The 21,112-nt window shown below is 38.7% G+C and overlaps 1 protein-coding gene across 2 annotated transcripts in view; it reads right to left on the bottom strand.

The window, feature by feature from the left end:
• Positions 1–240: 240 nt before the first annotated feature.
• The window catches only part of CHST15 (carbohydrate sulfotransferase 15), a 133,663-nt gene continuing 112,791 nt past the window's right edge, over positions 241–21,112 (bottom strand). Inside the window, exons 6-8 of one of the 2 annotated variants that reach the window (XM_036735327.1) lie at positions 19,711–19,867; positions 5,113–5,260; positions 241–3,003 (exon numbers count right to left, since the gene is read on the bottom strand). In XM_036735327.1, coding sequence (XP_036591222.1) covers positions 2,813–3,003; positions 5,113–5,260; positions 19,711–19,867 — 496 coding nt within the window. In that variant the 3' untranslated portion in view covers positions 241–2,812. The remainder of the gene's footprint in view (positions 3,004–5,112; positions 5,261–19,710; positions 19,868–21,112) is intronic. The other variant, XM_036735326.1, reaches the window with a different exon arrangement.

Here is a 21,112-nt window from a genome sequence, read left to right as displayed (position 1 = left end):
GATGAAAAGTTAGAGGTAATACTCTCTTAGGTCATGACTGTATTAAAAGCCCTTCTCCTTGCTATAAGCCCTGTGTCTCCAGGTTAGAGGTCTGGGGGAAAAGGGAGGCTTAGGGGAAGGCAGCTGCTGGAATCTTCAAAAAGAAAGCCTAGTCCTTAGGGAAAAAATGCCTGAATGATCTTATTAGTATAGAAATGTTAGGTGCTCACCTGTATATAAAAGGACCAATAATAAACCAAATAATATTGAAAACAATACAATTTAATAATACTTCTGTAAGAAGCAGAATTACAATAATACATGTTTGTCACATGCATAGGTGTGCGTAAGAAAAAACCCTTGTTATTAACTACAATTCATGTAGAATAGCAAAATATTTACGTAAAACTGCACAAATTTATTGGCAAAGAAAAGAATCTATAAAAGGGATGTGTATACACTATTGATGGTGCATCAGCATCGGTACTGAAAGATATCCACTTTAAAAAAGCATATACATTTCTATATGCATATGTACACATATATACACACATACACACGATAACACAAATAAATACACATGTTAAAGTGTTATCAACCTCAAGCATCTTTGTGCTTTGACCAGAGTTTTCTCCCAGCCAAGGGTCCTGTGAAGACAGGGCGAATTATCTCCAGGCCAGTAAAAAAGGCCATGGTTTATTCCACGACAAAAGTGGCCTTGGCTATGTGGGTATATTTATCTCTATATGCCTGTATCTATTTATATCTACATGTAGATATACACCTATAGGACCTAGCTATAGATACGTAGTGATAGATATGTGCATATGCTGGGCCGGCACTCAGGTCTTACACACTGTACTGTGTATCTCTCTGTCTACATTGGCAGAAAACATCATACTACATTTGACTAGCTGAGGAATAATAAGTAATATTATTCACTGCACACATGCAAATTAAGGTTTAGTATTTAGACACCCGCCCTTCTTGACTTTGGCGTACGTAGATAACCGTAATCTAAGAGCTTTGGTTCATGGAAACCTTCACTTCGACTTCGAGTGCAAAGCCTGAACGTTGCCTTGAGTTTGGTTCTGTCTGGGATATCGTAACGACTGACTCCAGGTTTTCCATTCCGTTACTCTGATGGCTTCCAAACAATTACTGTGTCTGCAGGCCCGTGTCTAAACCAAATTTCCATTTTTTCCCCCAGAAGAGTCCTTTAAATATAATACTCAGACCATTCATGCTCCACATACAAGTATACCCAATAGTTACCCATGCAGCTTATTTGTGAGATGGGGGAAAACACATCCTAGTTCATGAACTGTGTGAGTACATCTGGCAATACTGCAGTTGATAATGTGGAAACAACATCAGTCTAAGGAGAATGAAAAAAAAAATGAGAAATGCAGCCAACTGGGACTAAAAAAATTCAATTCTCCAACAACACTGTTCACATCCCAAAGTCTCAAAACATAACCAAGCTTTTCCACTTAAGTCTACTAATTCTCTAAAGTCACTCATCCTTGCGTCAGTATTAAATTTTTTTTTCTTGGATAACAAATTGAAATCAAATGGAATCTACTTAAAAAAGAGAAATCAGGCGTGGAGCCTATTGAAATACTTTTAAAAGTATTTTAAAAGTATTATCCATCTTATATATTCATTAAGGCAAAAATCAACAGTTATAAATCAGGAAGTGAAAATCTGTCCCATAGATGAGAATGCTGCTGTTGTTTGTTTATTTTATAGGACAAGACTGACAGAACTGGAAGGGACAATTGAAATCATTTTGCCTAAAAAAAAAGAGAAATCATTTAACATAATTTAGGATCATAGCTGGAAGAGACCTCAGAGGTCATTTAGTCTAATCTCCCTCATTTAAAAGGTGAGGAAATTCTTGTGAGTAGCAAAGTCAGGATTTGAACCCAGGTGCTTCGATCCAAAATCCAGAATCATTTCTGTTCTTTTTTTAACATATAAAGTAATATAAATTCAATTAAGGGAAGAGAGCAAAGGGAATAAGCATTTATATAGTGCCTATTCTGTGCCAGGCAGTGTGCTAAGTGCTTTTACAAATATTATCTCATTTGATCCCCACATTAACCCTGGGGCATGGGGACCATTATTATCCCTATTTTACAGTTGAGAAAACTGAGGCATATAGCATTTAAGTGACTTGCCCAGGATAACACAACAAGTATCTGAAGCCACCTATGAATTCAGGTCTTCCTGACTCAGGCCCAGCACTCTATCTACTGCTACCAGATGTATAAAATTCTCAATCAACCAAGGGTAAAATTGCATGGTGGAGTTTGAGAGAAGACAAAAAATGATTTAAGGTAATTGAAACACACGTACTTTGAAACTAACAATGAAAATATAATTTTTGTAAAGTCAGCGAGATAATCTCTAGCATTGCTCTATTAAATTTCAAATTTCTAACAAATCTGAGATTATAAGCCCTTTGAAGACAAGGATTCAATCACCTTTCAGATCCCTTCAGGTGCCTGGCACAGTGTTGGACAAATGGAAGAAGCTTAATAAATACTTATAAAATTGTGAGGGTAGAAAAAATAGAATTCCATCCTATCAGTCCTCAACTGTTCACAATGAAAGGGTGCATCGCAAGGAATCAATATAAGGATATTTGATATCCCAAAGTCTGAAATAGTTATAATGAAATATGGTTTGCTAAGCTAAGAGAAGGACAAAAATCCTGGGATAAAGTCCTTCAAGCCAAGGATAAAACAATTGCCCCAAATAAATATCTTTTGATGAAAAGTAATAAAATCTTCTTCTAACACGGCGCTCACAGCAATGAATTCACTCCTTATGTCTGTTTCCAAGAAAAAGCTTCATCAGAAAGCACTTGAGCCAGTTTCGTATTGAAAGGCTCATAAAAGTCTTGGAGAATCTTTTTTGTGAGTAGAAACATGGGTCCCAGGTTCCGGTCCTCTGGACGTCTTGTATTTGATGCAGGACTCCTGGTAATCAGAGCTTCCTGTTTTTTATTTAAGGGGCCTGAGGGAAAAGAGACAAAAGAACTCAGTTAAGTCAGGAACTAAAGGAACTAAAAACAACTTTACCAAAATACTGTTTATTCTTCACGTTGCTAAGAGAACTTCTCCTTAAAATATACACACACACATTTCTATTTTATATATATGCATGTATGTACACATACAGGTGCATATACGTATGCATGCATACAATATGTATAAGTATGCATGTGTATATAATACAGATATGTGTCTGTGTATGAGCATGTATATTGCACTATATACACATGTGCACATATACATGCACCTGCACATTTACTGAATTGTGCTTTTCCAAAAAGGGCATCGAGCCTTGCTTCAATAATTGCCCAACATACCCTCCATGGTAGGTCTATTTGTTTAAAAGTCACCTGACAATCAGCCTTATCTGAATTCTACCAAGTATGTTTCCTCTTTTGTGATGCTAATGTACATAACACAATTTGGTGGGGGCGGGGGGGGGATCTGTCCCCTAATGCCAATCACATTGTGAGACAGTTGTGGTTGAGGAGCAGAGCAGGAAGGACTCAAGATTTTCATTGTCTGCCTCCCCCAGTTGGCTGTTTTGCTCTTCATATGGAAGTTAATGGGAAAGAGTTTGATCTTCTGATTCTGAGGGTGCCCTTGACCCATCAGCAACTGGCAATGGAAAATTCTCCTAGTTCCTTATTTTGATTTGAGCCAGCTAGGAGGAATGATGAATGGAGTATTGGATTGGAATTAGGAACAGCTGAGATTGAATCTTTCCTCCTTCCTAATTATGTGACCTTGGGCAAGTCACTTAGCTTGCCTCAGCCTTACCTCCCTCATCTGTAAAATGGAGAAGATAATGGTGCCAACCTCACAGGGTCGTTGTGAGAATCAAATATTAACTTCTATTATGAGGATTATCTGGATGAGGCTGGTCTGCTGGCTTACACTGCCTTAGCTCATCAGTAACTCCTAATCACCTCTGTTTCACTTTGGCCAAGTTTAGCCAATGACTCAGCTGGATCCAAGGACCACAAGGCTGGCTGGGAGGGGAGGGGCACATGTGTGATGCTACGTGCAGTGGCATACACAGGGTCAGTTTGATACCTTTGCTGAGATTACCCCCATGCTCTCTACAGATGCTAATGATATCATACATGAAAGTATCATTATAGATACTAATGAGCAGCTCACAAACATTACCGAATCATTTCCTTTGTTTCCCTGGGTAGCAAAGTCAATCTCTGAGGGAAGAGAAAAGAAGGAATGGGAAGGCATCTCCTCTCTCCCTAGCCACTTACCTGAAATCCGACATCTTCAGGTCTGACTCCAGTTGTGGTAGAGGAAAAACTATGTACAGAGGGTACCCTAAAATATGGGGGCATGGAGTACCAGGCTTTTCCAGTAGGACACGTAATAAGACCACTTGGGATGGGTCTAAATAACTTGTTAAAACTTCAGGTGATACATGAGAGAAATTGCTGAACACAACAGGGACAATCCAATCCTCTCGTTGGAGGGAAAACCTCCTTGACAAAAAAAAATTTTGAGTTGCATATAATAAGTCCACTTATTTCTGACAATATCTAATCAACCAAATTCTAGCATGACAAAAGAATTCAGACAGGTCCTTAGGATACATTGTCCCATGAAATCTGATTCTTATTGGCCTGGAGGAAATACTTCTTGTAGAAAAATCAGGAAATTATTCAATATCAAATTCTCTCAATCAACGATTCACCTGTAAATGTTCTTTCCTAATTATAATCAGTAGCATATTCTTTAACAGTGGAGTAGGTCTCCTTTATTATCGCAGATTTGGATTTCCTATCCACTCAACCCAGGTTATATAGGTTTCAGCTGTGCTCAGAGATGACTCATGGATGTGAGCAAAGGAATTAGGTGGCCCCATGTCCAATACATGACCAAGGTGGGAAGGGAGGGTCATGAGGCCTTTGAGTGATACTTATGACTCTCCTGGTCTCAGTGGAGTTTTGCCCCAGTTCACTTTCCAGTATTATATCTGTCCTGTATGGCATCCTTTATTACTACAGTTTGTTCTTTATCCTAATTTGCTTTAAGACTTCAATGAAATAAAGAATTCACACAACCATCTTCATACCTAAATTCAGAAACTGGAAAACTTTGTTCATGGTATACTTGACATTGGAGGCATGATCTTCTAGACGAAGAATAAGGATCTGTTCTTTGTCAAAAACAGTGAGCCAGTCTAAGAGATACACGACATACAGGCCAATCTGCAGCCTCACCTAAAGACAAAAGTAAGAGAAAAACAATCTGAAATAATTTCCAACAATTCCTTGAGATATTACAGAATGTTTTCTGGAGAATGGAAAATAAAACCACTACCCATTGAGATAATCATTCATATTATATGGCTTTTCTTCTATTTTTTTCTTTAGACACTTCCTCTACCCAACCCTGAATATTCAGGTGCTTGGCATCATGAATATTAAGCAACTAAACCACTTATTTTTTTTGGAACTTTTGGCCAAATAATCAGTATTACGTGTGTGTGTGTGTGTGTGTGTGTGTGTGCATAAATATAAAGAGGGTGTCCCAAAAGTCTTTTGGGATACCCTGTATATGCTTGATTGTATGTGTGTGTGTGTGTGTGTGTGTGTGTGTGTGTGTATAATATTGTTCTTATCCTCAATGAGTTTATATTCTAGAGATAAGAATCTAAGAAATATTTAGCAAAATAAATGCCAACATAAAATATTTTCACATTGCCATTGTTTTTCAACCTCATTATTCATCTTATAGCCTCAATATATCTGTGTAGGAGGATGGAGAAATGAGAAGCAATTAAAGGAGATAAATAGTCTCCCAAAGTTCATTAGCTTTCTATCCAGGCCACATATTGTTACTTTATTAACTGCCTCATAAAAAAGACCTCAAGCTGGTTTCTAAGCTAAAAGGGAAAAGTGTGCATGCCATACTCAGAAATGCCATGCTGAATTGGAAAAAAAAGCTGTTAGAAAGACTTTTCATGCAGTTGAAGATTCGAAGTTACTGACTTTGCAAGTCTTTTCATTTTGCTCCATCAAATTCATTTCCCTTTCCCAAAACAAAAGTTAATGAAGGGGTAGTTAAATGATAAAGTCTGACTGTATTCATAGGACTGTATTCATAGAACTCTTTTAGTGTAGAAGATGCTTTGGAAAGAGCCAATAGCTAAGAGTCATCAGACCTGGGTTCTCAACCTCAATCTGACTCATCAGTTGTGTGCAACCTTGCACAAGTCACTAGATTTCCTAGAGATTTCCCATCTCTGTTCATGGCACTTCCATTCTTCCCATTACCCAAGCTGAAAATCTGCATCTTTGCCTTTTTTCTCTCTCCCTTACCCATCCACATCCAATCAGATTTTAATTTATTTTAATTTAAATCAATCCAAAAGCATATTATTGGTGTTTATACCACATCAGGCTTAGAGATAGGAGGACCTGGGGTACAAATCTTGCCTCTGCCCATACCAGCTTTCTGATACCGGCCAAATCATTTTACTTCTCAGCCCCCTGGGCAACTCACTAAGACTTAAAGTTTTGGGACAGATGCTGACCTTCTCTGGTAGAGTGAGTTTTCCTCACTAGGGAGTCTTTTATACTGATGAAGTTAAGGGCCAGACAAAAACAAACAAAATAAAACAAAAACAAAATAAAACATAAAACCAATGTGAAGAACACTGTATTAGATGCTGAATAAAGATTAAATATGGCACTGCACCTGCCATCAAAGAATTTACAGCCAAATAGATGGTTAGGGAGATCCATCATGGACCCCAGTAAGGATGATTCAAGGAAGGATGTACTAGGGGAAGGTGAGAACCAGACAAAATGCTATGATAAATTGAGGAGGGAGAAATCACTCTTATCTAGCAAAGCCTAGGCAGGATTCATGGAGAGAGTAGATGGAGGAGAGTTCTATTCCAAGTGTAGAAATTATGAGCAGAGAAGGGAGTAGTCAGAGAAAGAAAAAAAGGAAATAATCCAGTTGGACTAGAGGCAGATTGTGGAAGATCTTAAATGCTATGTTAGAAGTGTACATTTTATTCAATAGATAATGGGGAACCAAAGAAGATTTCTTAAGTAGAGTAGTGGTAAGACAATAGAAGTACATGAAGAAGAAGAGTTATATAACAGTGTGGAGGACTGGAAGGAAGACTGATGCTCTTGTTCCAAGAAAACAAATTAAAAGGCTATTAGAGTGGTCTAGGTAAGACTAAATGAAAACTTGAACTATGCTGGTGACAATACGAATGGAGAAGAGAGGGCAGATACAGTAGTTATTGGTAAAGTAGAAACAAGAAGACTTCCCAATCAGATGTGTAAGGTATGAATGGTGTTGCAGCAAGCACCCTAGAATACTCAGGATGGCCCGCTAGCACAGGTTCTTTGATCTGCTTTACTAGGAAAGATAGCTTTTAAGGGGTCAACAATCTTTTTTAATTACATTCACTAATTTAGGGGAAAAGTTAGCCCCTTGAATGTCAGAGAAAATAGAAGCAGAAAAAATACAAACAGAAAAAATACAATCAGAAAAATTAGCATAAAGTCCAACAGACAGGGCTCTTAACTGCCTGAATAAAAGCAATATCGCTATACACTTTACATATATCACTGGATTGAGACAGCCTTTACATCTGAGTAGCCAGAGAGCTGTGAACATACTGCTACTCAGAGTCTTGACCAGGAAAATCAAAAGATCCTTCTCCTAAGTGAACCCCCAAAGCAAAATAACAACTCAGAATATACATACACTTCTCAGAGCCAGAAGGCATCACAACTCTTGTGACTCAGTGCCTAATCAACTTAGCACCAAAAGGTGTGAAAACTTTCCTACAAGCAAGCCTCCCCTAAGCAATCTTCCTTCCCCCAATGGGCTCAGGATGTATCACAGCTATGAGCTGGGCCAGAGGTCAAAGTAGATTATGTAGGCCTATTAATGGGTGGGGAAGATCTTCCTATCCCTTTAACATGCAAATGGAGAAGTCAGAAATGACTCCAAGGTTGGGAAGAAGGTTGAGTGATTACGAGAAATAGAGAAGTAGGGAGAAAGAAAGCAGATTCAGGGGAGCACTTGTTCAGTTTTAAACATGTTATGTTTGAGATGTTGGAAAGCCATTCAGGTGAAGCTCTCTAAGAGGCATTTAGAAATATGAAATCAGAGCTCTGGGAACAGACTGAGAAAACAGAGATAGATTTAGGAGCCTTCTGCATAGAAAACCCAGAAATTTCTCAAATCCATCCTTTCATTTGTATTTTCATATACCTTCTAGTTCATCATTACTCTCCACTTGGACTATCACACAGTCCCCTAACATCTCCCTTCCACTAGTCTCTCCCATCTCCACCCTACCTTTCATTCTGTTGCCAAAACCATCTTCCAGACCATGTGAAAAAAGTCATTAACAGTTCATATGCTTTGATGAAGCAATCCCCTTCTGGGTCCTATATCACAAGGAAGTCAAAGACAGAAAAGCCTCACATATACTGAAATATTCATAGGAGCACATTTTGTGGCAGGAACAAAGTAGAAACAGTGAGTGTTGCCTTCATCAACTGGGAAATGTCAACCATTACTAATTTTGTTATATGAAGGTAATGGGATGTTTGTGTGCTGTTAGAAATGAGAAATCTGAGGAATTCAGAGAAACACACATATTAACTGATGAAGAACACAGAAAAGCAGAACAAGAAAAGCTAGATAAACAACGAGCACAATAATGGAAATGAAAACAACATTAAAAGTTGAACTCTGATTAAGTGTGATGGTTAATCTCAGTCCCAGAGAACAGATGATGAAGCATACCTTCTTTCTCTCTCTTAACAGAAAAGTGTGTGCGTGTGCATGTGTGTGTGTGTGCACAATATCAGACTCTAAGAATATGGAATACGATATATGCTCTAAGGTGTATTTCCATTCTATTGGTTTTGCTTATTTTCTTTTTCCAGACAGTTTTCACGTGTGTGTGTGTGTGTGTGTGTGACAGAGAGAGAGAGAGAGAGAGAGAGAGAGAGAGAGAGAGAGAGAGACAGACAGAGAGACAGAGAGAGACAGAGAGAAGATGGAAAGTAATCTTTGAAAGGAAGGCACTAGAAGCTGTGAGGGACCAGGAAATTTCTCCATCAAAATGGTGTATTTAAGCAAAATCTTGAATGAAGCCTGGGATTCGAAGAGGTGTTGGTGAGAAAGGATATCACTCTGGAAATGGTTGATAACCAGTAAAAAAAAAGCCAGGGATAGGGTGAGTCAGGTGTGAGGAGTAACGGTGGAAAGGCCAGGATGGATGGACCATAGAATGGAGAGTATGGAGGCAAGTAGAGAAGAAGGCAGGAAAGGTAGGGAGGATCCAGGCTATGAAGGGCTTTCAATGACAAACAAGAGGATATTGTATCATATTGTCATAGAGGTCATAAGGATGACTTGGTCAGACCTGTGCTTTAGGACAATCACTTTGGTAGGTATGTGGAGGATGGTCCAGAGCACGGGAAGGCCTGAGGTGGGGAGACCAATGCCAGCCCAGATGAGAGGTGATGAGGGTCAGAACTAGGATTGCAACTGCTTGAATTGAGAGAAGGGGAATTGTACGAGATGTTGTGGAGACAGAAGTGACAGGATCTGGCAATTAGCTGGACGATACACAAGTATAGAAGAAAGATAATTTGTAGAAAATCTTATGTGGAAAAACAGGGGGAAAAATGGTGGCTATTTTAGCTCTAGTAGTTAGTACTACCTGAAGTCAGCCAGCAGAATTTTATGCATATTGCTCAAATAATAATGATAGAAGTTAATATGCATATAGCTCAGATAATAACATAGCACCTACTATGTGCCAGGGGCACTGTGCTTTGTAATTATTATCTCACAAAACCCCTGCAAGGTAGGTGCTATCATTATCCCCATTTTATAGATGAGGAAACTGAGGCAAACAGAGGTTAAGTGACTCGCCCAAGGTCACACAGCTAGTATGTGATTGAGGCTGGTTTTAAATTCAGATCGGCCTGACTCCCAGCTCAGTATTCTATCCACTGGGTTACTTAGCTTCCTCAGGTAGACAGCAACTAGAGAGATTCACTTATTTTTAACAGCTACTGACATGCCCTGACTCTCTACATTGCATACCAAAGGATGGTCTAAATGCAAAGGTCTGTTCAAATTGGTTCATTGAAGCCTCCGACCAGATGAAGCCAATGATGATGGAATGACCCCCCAGAGAGAAGAGCATTTCACAGGGATTTTGCCAGGACTCCTTCTTGCTGCTGGAAATGTGAGCTCCCTTATTTTAGCTCGGTCACCTTTAATAAAAGTTATTTTTGCTTTCATATTGTGGCTCATCGCCCTGACGCTTCCACAATTTAAACCCAGGCTTTCCATGGGTGACAGCAAGTACAATCATATCACTCCCCATGAGTTAAAAATTTTAGTAGTTCTGCCTTAGCTCAGGATAAAATAGGAACTCTTTATTCTAGCTCTTTCTTTGAAGTCTTGTTTCACATTTTGTGTAGACACACACACATACACTTCACTTGACAAAATTCCAAGCCAAACCAATTCTTCGCCATCATTACTTGGTCTTGCCCCACTCTCTCTGGCCTCCGTGATACCTCTGCCTCTTTGGAATTCCCAGTCTAGCAGGTTATTCCAGTCTTCCTAATGGTTAACACAATAAATGAAAACAATTCAAGAACTAAAAAAAAAAGAATAAATCTGAAAGGGCCAAAGTGGAGAAGACAAAAGGGAAAAAAATGGTGCTGGGGAGCAGAGAAGTTTTGCTATAGTGCTGCCAGCATATTAAAACAATAACCCTGAGCTGAACTGGCTGTTCTGCCTTCCCTCACCCTAGTACACTCCTCCTTCCCAGATCTCCTCACTATTTCACCTACTCTCTAATACAACTTTCCCATTGACCTTGGAACTATCAACGAATGTGTTCATTTTGCCCATCAGTGCCAAGACCCTCAAGGCTTATTGGTGACAGTTTCTCTCACCTGTGGTTTTATTATAAGCCAAGCTGGTAATCAAAATGAGCTTGAGAAAAAGATGTCCAAGATGAGCTACTGCCGTATCTTCCATTATTCTCAAGTAGATACAACAAAATTTGATTCGATAAACACATGCATTAAGTACCTCCTTTGTATAGAGCAAAAGCTCTGGAAGCGGGGAAAGATAAGACCTAATTTCTGAACTCATTAAAGCTAATACGCTAGGAAGGGGTTAAGAGAGGCAACCAGAGCACACATGAGACTATCACTTTACAGGGGGCACAATGTACTATGTCAGCAAGAAGGGAAAAGAAGAAGGAAAGAAAGAAGAGAAAATTGAATCTGTGATATTATCAGGATAGTTGACTCTTGGTTACTTTCTCTACAACTTAAACAAAGTCTTGGAGGATTTTCTAGAACAATGAGAAGTTAAGTGACTTGCCCAGGGTCATATAACCAGTATGAATCCAAGGAGTTCTTTGAACCCAGCTGAACCTTGGATCCTGACTCTGAAGCCAACTCTCTTTATCTGTAAGCCGTGCTGTCTATGACGGAAATACCTTTTCAAAAATAGATCCCATTTATATAACATGTTATAAACTACAAGGTGCTTTCTTTATAATAATTCTTTCTGATATGTAGTAGAAATATTTCCCCTTATACAGGGTGTTCCTAAAGTCTGGACGCATAGGCAAAAATGCGTATTTTCAAGAAATGAAATGAATGAAATTTTCAACATTTTATTTAATTGGACTATTAACAAATAACATCTTTGATATGATTTCCATTATTTGTGATGCAAAAGTTGATGCACTTTGCAAGATTCACATGAGTCACATGAACTCGATGCAATGACTCCACATTGCCATCAATTTTAGCACATTCACTCTTTATGTGTTCAATCAAGTGTGTTGCATATGTGATTTTCACTGAGTACACCTTCTCCTTTAGCATACCCCAGAAAAAGAAGTCGCTGAACAACACAGAGTCTCCAGTGAAATGGTTAATGAGATGTTAATGAGATTTCCTATGTGTCCAGACTTTAGGGACAGCCTGTAGATGAGAAAACTGGGCTTCTGAAATGTGAAATGATTGGCTCAAAGTCACACAGCTAAAACAGTGATGATGCCAGGACTTGAAACCGAGTCTTCTGACAGCCTATCTAGTGCTCTTTTATTACAAGATAAAAAAGATCGACATGTTCCTGAAGGCAAATATATTCCCCTGAAATCTATTTCCCAAATTATCTGAATTTTGGAAAGAACCTGTCCTGTTTTTCACACACTGAACATAAGTGTTTAAAAGAATATTTATAGCAGCTAGAAGACAAAGATGTTGTTCTGGTCCTACAAATGAAGGAGCTTAAAGATGTGCTAAGAGTAATTAAAACATCCCATTCCCTCATGAGGAATTTTACGACTTTCATTCTAATTGCCTGGGTGCTTCTTTCCCATTGGTATCTGGCCACTGGGCCCAGATGGCTCTGGAGGAGAGCGTGAGGCTGGTGACTGAGCACAGCCCTCCCTCGCTGTAATCCAACTCGCGTGTCATGGCATCACCTCCATGATGTCATGGGCCTCTTCCAGGATGCAGGACAAACAACAGCAACATTTATTTTTAAAAAGGGCCTTGATCCTGGCGGCCTTTTTAGAAGGGCCGCTTGGAAAGTGGGACAAACGACGAGAAACTCTGAGAGGAGACCTGGATTGGACTCCCTCTGTGTGACTCTGGGCAAAGAACTTCACTACTGTCTGCCTCAGTTTCCTCATCTGTAAAATGGCAGATTAGACAAGGTGGCCTCTCAGGTCCCTTCCAGCTTGACATGGATGAGCCTATGATTTTCCTGTGCATCTGAGAATGTCTGAGGGTTACACCACCAGTCACGTGGCTGGGAAATTTTTGCCAAACAGTTTAAAGAGGGAAGGCAGGTAACATTTGGAGCCTATTTACTTTGTTCATATGTGGATTTACTTTAACTGTGATAATAGAAGTTAGTAAGATCAAATGAGATAATATTTGTAAAATGCTTAGAGGCTCAATAAATGTTTGTTCCGTTCCCCTTTTCACTTCCCCTAAGAAAAATTGCAAATTTAAAGTGATGTAAAGTGCATGATGGTAAGCAAGATGCTTATTTATATAAGATTCATGGGAGGAAATATGTACTATGAAGTTATTAAAATAAATTGGTATTCTATTCAAGGTGATTTCCTTAATGCCTTCTCCATATGTCATCCCCATTATTTCTCATCTTGTAGCTTCTTCCTCTTCTCTGCATTTATCCAGGTCTCACTTACATTTTAAGGATCTGCTGAAGTCCATTTTCTTCTGTGAAGCCCTTCCCAGCACATACTACCTACATCGGCCTTTAGAGTCTCCATTTTTTAACTTTAGTGGAAAAACTAAATGAAAAGTCTAGAGATCTGAGTTACTACTACCTAATAATAATAACAAATAAATTATCATCTACAGCATCATATATGATTATATATAATACATTATACAATTAGCTAGCATTTATATGGTGCTTTATGGTTGACAAAGAACTTTACATATGTTAACTTATTTGATCCTCACAATCCTATGAGGAAGATGCTGTTATCTCCATTTTACAGAGGAGGAAACTGAGGTAGATAGCAGTTAAGTGACTTGCCCAGGGTCACACAGCTAGTAAGTATCTAAGGGTGAATTTGAACTCAGGCTTTCTTGAGAAAGGGTCCAATGGTCTGCCCACTGCACCACTGAGGTGCTTCCAGGTTCCATCTTTATCACTAATTATCTCTGTTCTCATGTGAGTCATCATGGTGCAGCAGAAAGAGTGCTGAAATTAGAAGCATGTCCTTGAAGTGCCAGGTCTTGCTAGTCATTCTGCCACTGTGACCTTGGGCATAGCACATAACCTCTTTAATCTACAGGTCCCCCATCTGTAAAACCAGAGGTTTGGCCTAGATTGTTGCTGTTATCTTTGAGTCGTTTCAGTCGTGTCTGACCCTTCATGACCCCATTTGGGGTTTTCTTGGCAAAGATAGTGAAACGGTTTGCCATTTCTTTTCCAGCTCATTTTTACAGATGAGGAAACTGAGTCAAACAAGGTTGAGTAACTTGCCCAGCGTCACACAGCTAATAAGTGTCCGGGGCTGTATTTGAACTAAAAAAGACCAGTCTTTCTCATTCCAGTTCCAAACACTCTATCCACTGCGCCACCTAGCTGCTCTTAGCCTAGATTGGTGGTGCCAAACATATGACCCACAATACTTCTGAGTGTCACCCTGAACCAGACTAAAATGTAATTGGGGAATACTTAACAAAATAAATAAAAATAAAATAAAACATAGGTAACATCACATTTTAAAACTAAGTCAATATTCAGCCCACAGGGATTCTTACGCATAGATTAATGGTCACCATTTCTACTTGAGTTTGACACCACTGGCCTAGATGACCTTGGGAGCTCCTTACAATTCTAGATCTATGATCCTATGATCTCTTCTGTAGTTTGCTCGTTGACAAAAGGGGAATAATACTTGCCAAAGCCAGTTTGTTGAGAGGCTCAAAAAGCATTAAGTGCTGGGAGGACTTAGAAAGTGATCAATTGCCACACAAATGTAAGATATTCCTTCATAACCCGGTCCCCTCCTTTCCAATCATCTTCCTTGCTGCCATCTACTCTGCTCTCCAATGACACTGACCTTCTTGCTGGTCCTTACACAAGATTCTCCAGTTCATGACTACATTTTTCACTGGTTGTTCCCATACCTGCAGTGCTCTCCCCGTCTCATCTCCATCTCTTGGCTTCCCTGGGCTTCCTTCAAGCCCCAGCTAAAATCCCACCTTCCACTAGAAGCCTTTCCTGGTCCCCCTTGATGCTAATGGCTTCCCTCCTCTACATATTTTGTTTGTATATAATTGTTTTCATTTTGTCTCACCAGTTAGACTGTGAGCTCCAGGAGAGCAGGGACTGTCTTTTGCCATTCTTTGTAACCTCAGCGCTTAGCGCAGTGCCTAGAACATAGTAATCACTTAATAAATGTTTGTGGACTGACTTAGTAATATTCTGATTTCATGAACCTTAGTCCTGTCTCCCCAACAAAGCTACACATTTCTTCAAGGCAGGGATCGTCTCATACTATGTCTCACTCCACTCTTGTCCTTTCTGAGCTCAGCATATGAGTGGATACAGTCTGTACTCAATGCTTGCAGGTGGGCATACTGCGGAGGAAGGAATTCATTGTCAACAAGAACACAGCCTCTGGGGTCATGAGTGCCATCTATGCTTTTAATGAAGAATGCATTTGGGCAGTGGAAATGAGGATAAAGAGCCCCTAGTCCCTCTCACTATTCAATCCTTTCATCGGCAGCTATATCCACTGGCAAATCCCCTAAGTTGGGGCTGGATAAGTTTAACAGGTCAATTTCAATATAATTGAGCATTGTTTAAGACTCCCATAGCCCACAATATAGCTAAAATAACCAACCTCACTTGTTTTCAGGGACAGTAGCTCGTTTTCAATTCATTTAAAATTCATGGAACTGTCACTTATGTGATGATTTCCCTCAAAACTTCAAGACCAAGTACCTAGCCAACAAGGTTAAAGTTAATTTAGGCATCCCCTTCTTGCTGCAAAGAAATCAACGACTCAAGAGAAACAGTGGAGTAGAAAGAGTCCTGGATTTCAATTCAGAGAAATGGGTGCAAATCCCAGTTCTGCTCTAGACAAAACTGGGTGACTTTAGGTAAATTATTTAACTTCTCCGGATCACTTTTAACTCTAAACTATGGTTTTTTTTTTTCCTGAAAACTTCCTTTATAAGGTACATTCGATAAACACTATGCAGGTCAAAGAGATGATCCATAGTGCTTTTGGAGGATGAAATAAGCCTATCCATTTCCCTTCCTGATACCACTCACCGTACAACTTCCAAATTCTGATCATGAACTTTTGGATCCTACAAATAGGGTCATAAATATTGGTTCTAGTTGTGACTTTACAGACTGTGGTCATGCAGCAGGAAATAGAAAGTTTTGTGATTTTTTAACTCATGGAACTTTTATGATGCCCTCTGAAAAACATTTAATAAGCACTTCATTTTTTCATGTGAGCTTCAGGCCCACGCCAAGAAATCACTCTGATCAATAAATGATGCCATCTTTTACAACAGACTCATAGACTGATATATTTATAAGATCATAGCTTAAGTACAGTGAAGTCTTGGGAAGTGTTCTGGTGGGTTGTGGAGGGTGAGGGTTATTGGTTGCTATTGAATCTCCTTGTTGTTGCTAATACTGACACCAACAGCACTGCTAAAAATATTCACAGACATGTCTCATGGTATGATGATGACTTAGAAAAGTGTAGCTCTTTGGTCTCTCATGCAATTGGATCATATACAATTTTTCAGGTTAAAAAAAAGTTTTTACTGAGCTGGCTGTCAGTGGAGGACAGTGAGCAAGAGAACAGGGAATGGTTCTGGAAGCCAAGCTCATGCCTTCCCCCACACAGCTCAGGCATTTGTTGTCAAACATAGTAGGAGCTTCCTAGCTTTTTGCATGATTTCTATACTTTAGACCCATTCTATAAAGTAGTGATGAATAACTTCATGGTAGCATTTTGATCTCTGTTAACAATATGTAAACCATTCCCCTCTGGGGCAGAGGGTCTTAGAAGCTGATCACAAGTCTTGAGAATAGAAGTATATACTGAAGTGCAGTGGGAAAATGTTCTCTGAAAGAGGAAGAGGTTGAGGTGAAACTGAGTTATTCCTATTAAAAACTAGGTTTTTATTAGCACGCAGAGTACATGAGACTGTAGGATGTGGTCTTTTAACTAAGATATTTTCTATAAATTATTCTAAGGCAGATGTTCACATACGATAACCTAAAAGATTGAATTCTGATTCTTTGGCTTGTTAGGGTACCTTTTGGTTGATAACATGTGTGGTCACCTCAGTATTTTCAATTATACAGTTAAATGGAATAATAGAAAGGGTTAAAAAAAAATAACCTAGGAGGAGCTTGATTCCCTGAAAAGCTACTGAGCCGGCTGACCTAACAGAACAGTTTCTATCAGGAGTCCATTCCAAATTGTCCTTCTTACTGTGACCCGTATGTGACAGTCATTTTCTTTCATCTGAACCTTTGCACTGGATATGCCCTATGCCCATTCCATCTCCTTTCATCATCTCTAGTAGCTAGAGTTTCTTCCAAGACTCAGCTCAAGGGTCACCTTCTACAAGAGGCCTTTCCTGATTCTTCCCACTTCCCATGACCCTGCCAACTGTCAATGTCTTGAATTTACTTGGTGCACAGACAAACACACACACACAAACACACACACACACACATTTGTATGTCTGTCTGCCTCTCTCTCAGTGTGAATGTATGTATAATATATGGTATAGCACATATGCTATAATATGTATATATGTATACATATATGTATATCTATATTACATGCTACAATGTGTATATCTCAATATCTATTTCTCTTTAGATATGTATGTATACGCACATATAATATACAGTAGAGCATGTAGTGTATATATCTCTATATTTTCCTTTAGGTATGTATATGCACATATAATATATAGTAGGATATATAGTATACATATATATATATATGTATATCTAGAGTATACATAGTAGAGAATATAGTATGTGTATATCTGTCTTGATATGTATTTATATGTATATATTATATACATTTATATAGAAATATATACATTTATATTTACTATAGCATATATATACATATAAACATATATTCGCATATATGTATATATGTTGATATATAGTCTTCCCTGGTAGAATGCAAGTTCTTTAAGGACAAGCGATGATTTTACTTTTGCTTTTGTACCCCGAGTCTTAGCTCAGTGCCTGGAATAGAGCAGGGTCTTAATAAATGCTTGTTGATTAACTTAATGGCCCATTTATGCTTGGAGCACCAGAGTCTGTGAGCATTCTCACGTCCTTTTAGTCTCTTTGGTGAATCCTTCCCTCATCCTCCTCTTCCCCACATCCTCTTTGGTCTTCTAGCACACAGCTCGTAAGATCCTTATCATATACTGCTCTATGAGACAATATGAAGCTATGCCTCATCTACACTACTAAAATGTGATCTCATTAAGAAAAGGGACACTCCATTTCCCATGCCTGGAATGCACTCCCTGCTCACCTTTACCTTTTGGAATCCCCTCAAGTGTCATTTTCTACATGAGGCTTTCCTGATCTCCAGCTTATCTCATTTATCTATTTTTACATTTTGCATATACTTGCACATGTCTATGCTGTCTCCCTGAGAGAATTTGAGCTCCTTGAAGGCAAGAGTTGTGGGGGTTTTTTTGCTCTTTATAACTAAAGCCCATACATAGCACAGTGCCTACATGTAACAAGCTTTTAATAAAAATTTATTGAGAAATTGATTCTTCCTCTTTGTATCCCCACACCCTCCAAGCATGAGTCATGCAAAGTAGGTACCCTGCAAATGTTCATGGAATAAACCAATGACAAAATAAATGAATGCTCTTTGACTGGATTCCATTCCCTCCTGGGGGAGTCCTTGTCTTCTCCCAACAAACCAGGACCTACACATGCCCAGCTGTGGTCCCTTGTGGTCCATGAGATTTCTAAAGTTCCATTTTGAAGCACATGAGGATCACTAAGATTAATGATAGGGATAATAGTAGCTAGCCTGTCATGCAGTACTTTAATGTTTGGGAAGCAGTTTGTGTATATCATCTCATTTGATCCTTACAACAACCCTGGGAGGTAAATGCTATTATCGCCTGCATTTTAAAGATGATGAAACTGAGGCTAACAAATGTTAATTGCCCAGGGTCCCAAAGCTATTAAAGTATCTGAGACAGGGTTTGAACTCAGGTCTTCTGGAATCTTATCTACTATGCTACCTAACTGCCTTTGCCTTGCCACCTAGCTGTTTCTACTTCATTGTCTTCTGTAATCTTGTTTAAGAAGCGTTTCTAGCAACAGGCTAGCATAGTTCCTGGCACACAGTAAGGTCTTAATAAATGCTTGTTAACTTGGAGCAGAAAATTATGTGAAGTGAGAAAACTACCCTGGAAATAGAAAAATATCACAAGGTGAGGTAAATCACCCCTAACTTAAATGCTCTGAACTTATAAAAGACAACTAGTAAAAATTACTTTCTTTGTGTTAAAAAAAAAACAGAAAGAAAAGTCCTCATGAATTTAGATGAAAACTTAAAATTGATGAGCAGATGACATATTTTGTTTGATGTCCAGTCATGTGAAACACTGGTGGTTACTGGTATTCAATTTAAAACACAGCAAAATATTTTAAAATTCAACCATAATTTTCACAAATAGAATGTCTATTCATAAGGTAATTTCCAGGATGGGTACCCTTATCAATCTGGAATTTTGGATGGATTTGGAATAAAAGCCGCACACCAAATGGTAATGTAAAGAAAAAAAGTGCCCTCATTCTCTTGCAAAGCAAGAAGTTGTGGCTCTTGGTGGATCATCTGCAGGGAACAAAGTGATAAAAATGCTGGTTTTCACTGGCCTGTATCTGTTTTAATGTTATTTACCTCTCAAAGGACTCTTTGAACAGTATTTGCACATTAAAACACTTCCTCCTGTTTATATGCTAAAATTCTGAGCCACATTTCCACTTAGATAATAACAGCAAAATAGCTCATTATTGAAAGAAGGCAAAGGATTTTGTGAATACATACAGGCATCGCATTATTCAGGGTGTTATTGTAGACACAGGCTCGCAATGAATAATCCAACATGCAATTTTCAAACAGCTGCAGAGATTCTGCCACTTTTTCATGGAAATCTTCAGCAGATTTATTGGAACTTGCAAAGTAGAGATAATCTGAATACAACCTGTAAATGAAATACAGATGTATATTTTACTGTATGTGAATGCAGAATAGCTTGACTTCCGTGATGATGGAAACCAATGTTCAAATTACATTGCTTATTACTGTTCATTAAAATGCTATTTATCTTTTGGTATTATGTCTCTTCTGTTTACTCATTTGCCACTCTCTGTCTTTCTGTCACGATGCTCAGGTCTTCCAGACTCCTGTTATAGTACTGACAACCTCATGTACATTTTTAATATCGTTAGATTCCTTAATCCATCTTATATTCATCTGAAACGTGGTGCCAGAAGAGTTTTCTCACATTTTCTAAGAAGCTTTAAGCCATGGCTTTGTTTTCAAACCATTTACCAAAAAATGGTACCCGATTTTGGAAATTGGCCAATTACAGGGTAGAGATTGTGAAAATTATATATACTTTCTATTTCAGTCCTCAGTCTTACAAAAGAAAGAAGAATGTTGTAATTCTTCCAGTGTCACATTTCTACAAAATATTCATTATAAATTTATACATACATTATGCATGTGTAACTTTTTTAATCTGAAATTGTTCTTTTGAGAGAGTAAACTAAATATAATATTATAGTTGCACATCTATGGCTCATAGGCCCAAAATCAGAGATTGAGAGATGAAAGGACCTTACGATTTATCTAATCCAATTCCCTCATTTCACAGAAGAGGAAATTAAGCCCTGAGAATTTAGGGAATTTGACTAAGGTCGCACAGGCACGATATGAGAAGAGCCAGGATTTAAACCCAGGTCCCTGTACCCCCCCTCCCTATAAATAAACAAGTTGTATTTTAATCTAAACTGGATGGCTCTTGTCAAAATTTTGGCTTTGTCATTTTTTCCTTTCCCTTTTCTGTTTACGTGAACTCTTAATACCTAATATGCTGCATTTTATATCTATGCTTTATAAAAAGTGCAGAGCATAGTAGTGATGACAGCTAGTATTTGTATAACACCTACTGTGTGCCAGACACTGTGCTAAGTGCTTTATAAATAATATCTCATTGGATCCTCACCACCCTGGGAGGCGGGCATTGCTACTACCCCCACTTTAGAGATGAGGAAACTGAGACAAACAGATGTTGAGTGATTTGCCCAGGGTTACCCAGCTAGGAAATGTCTGTGGCCAGATTTGAACTCAGGTCTTCCTAACTCCAGGTCCTACATGCTGAGAACAATTGTTGCCCACTGTAAAGATAACTTAAGAGCAGAAAACTGCACAAAATCTCTTGGGA

Source organism: Trichosurus vulpecula, chromosome 8 (genome assembly GCF_011100635.1).
Source record: "Trichosurus vulpecula isolate mTriVul1 chromosome 8, mTriVul1.pri, whole genome shotgun sequence".
In the NCBI taxonomy this organism is placed as follows: domain Eukaryota; kingdom Metazoa; phylum Chordata; class Mammalia; order Diprotodontia; family Phalangeridae; genus Trichosurus; species Trichosurus vulpecula.
This window is presented reverse-complemented; position numbering and strand designations above follow the sequence as displayed.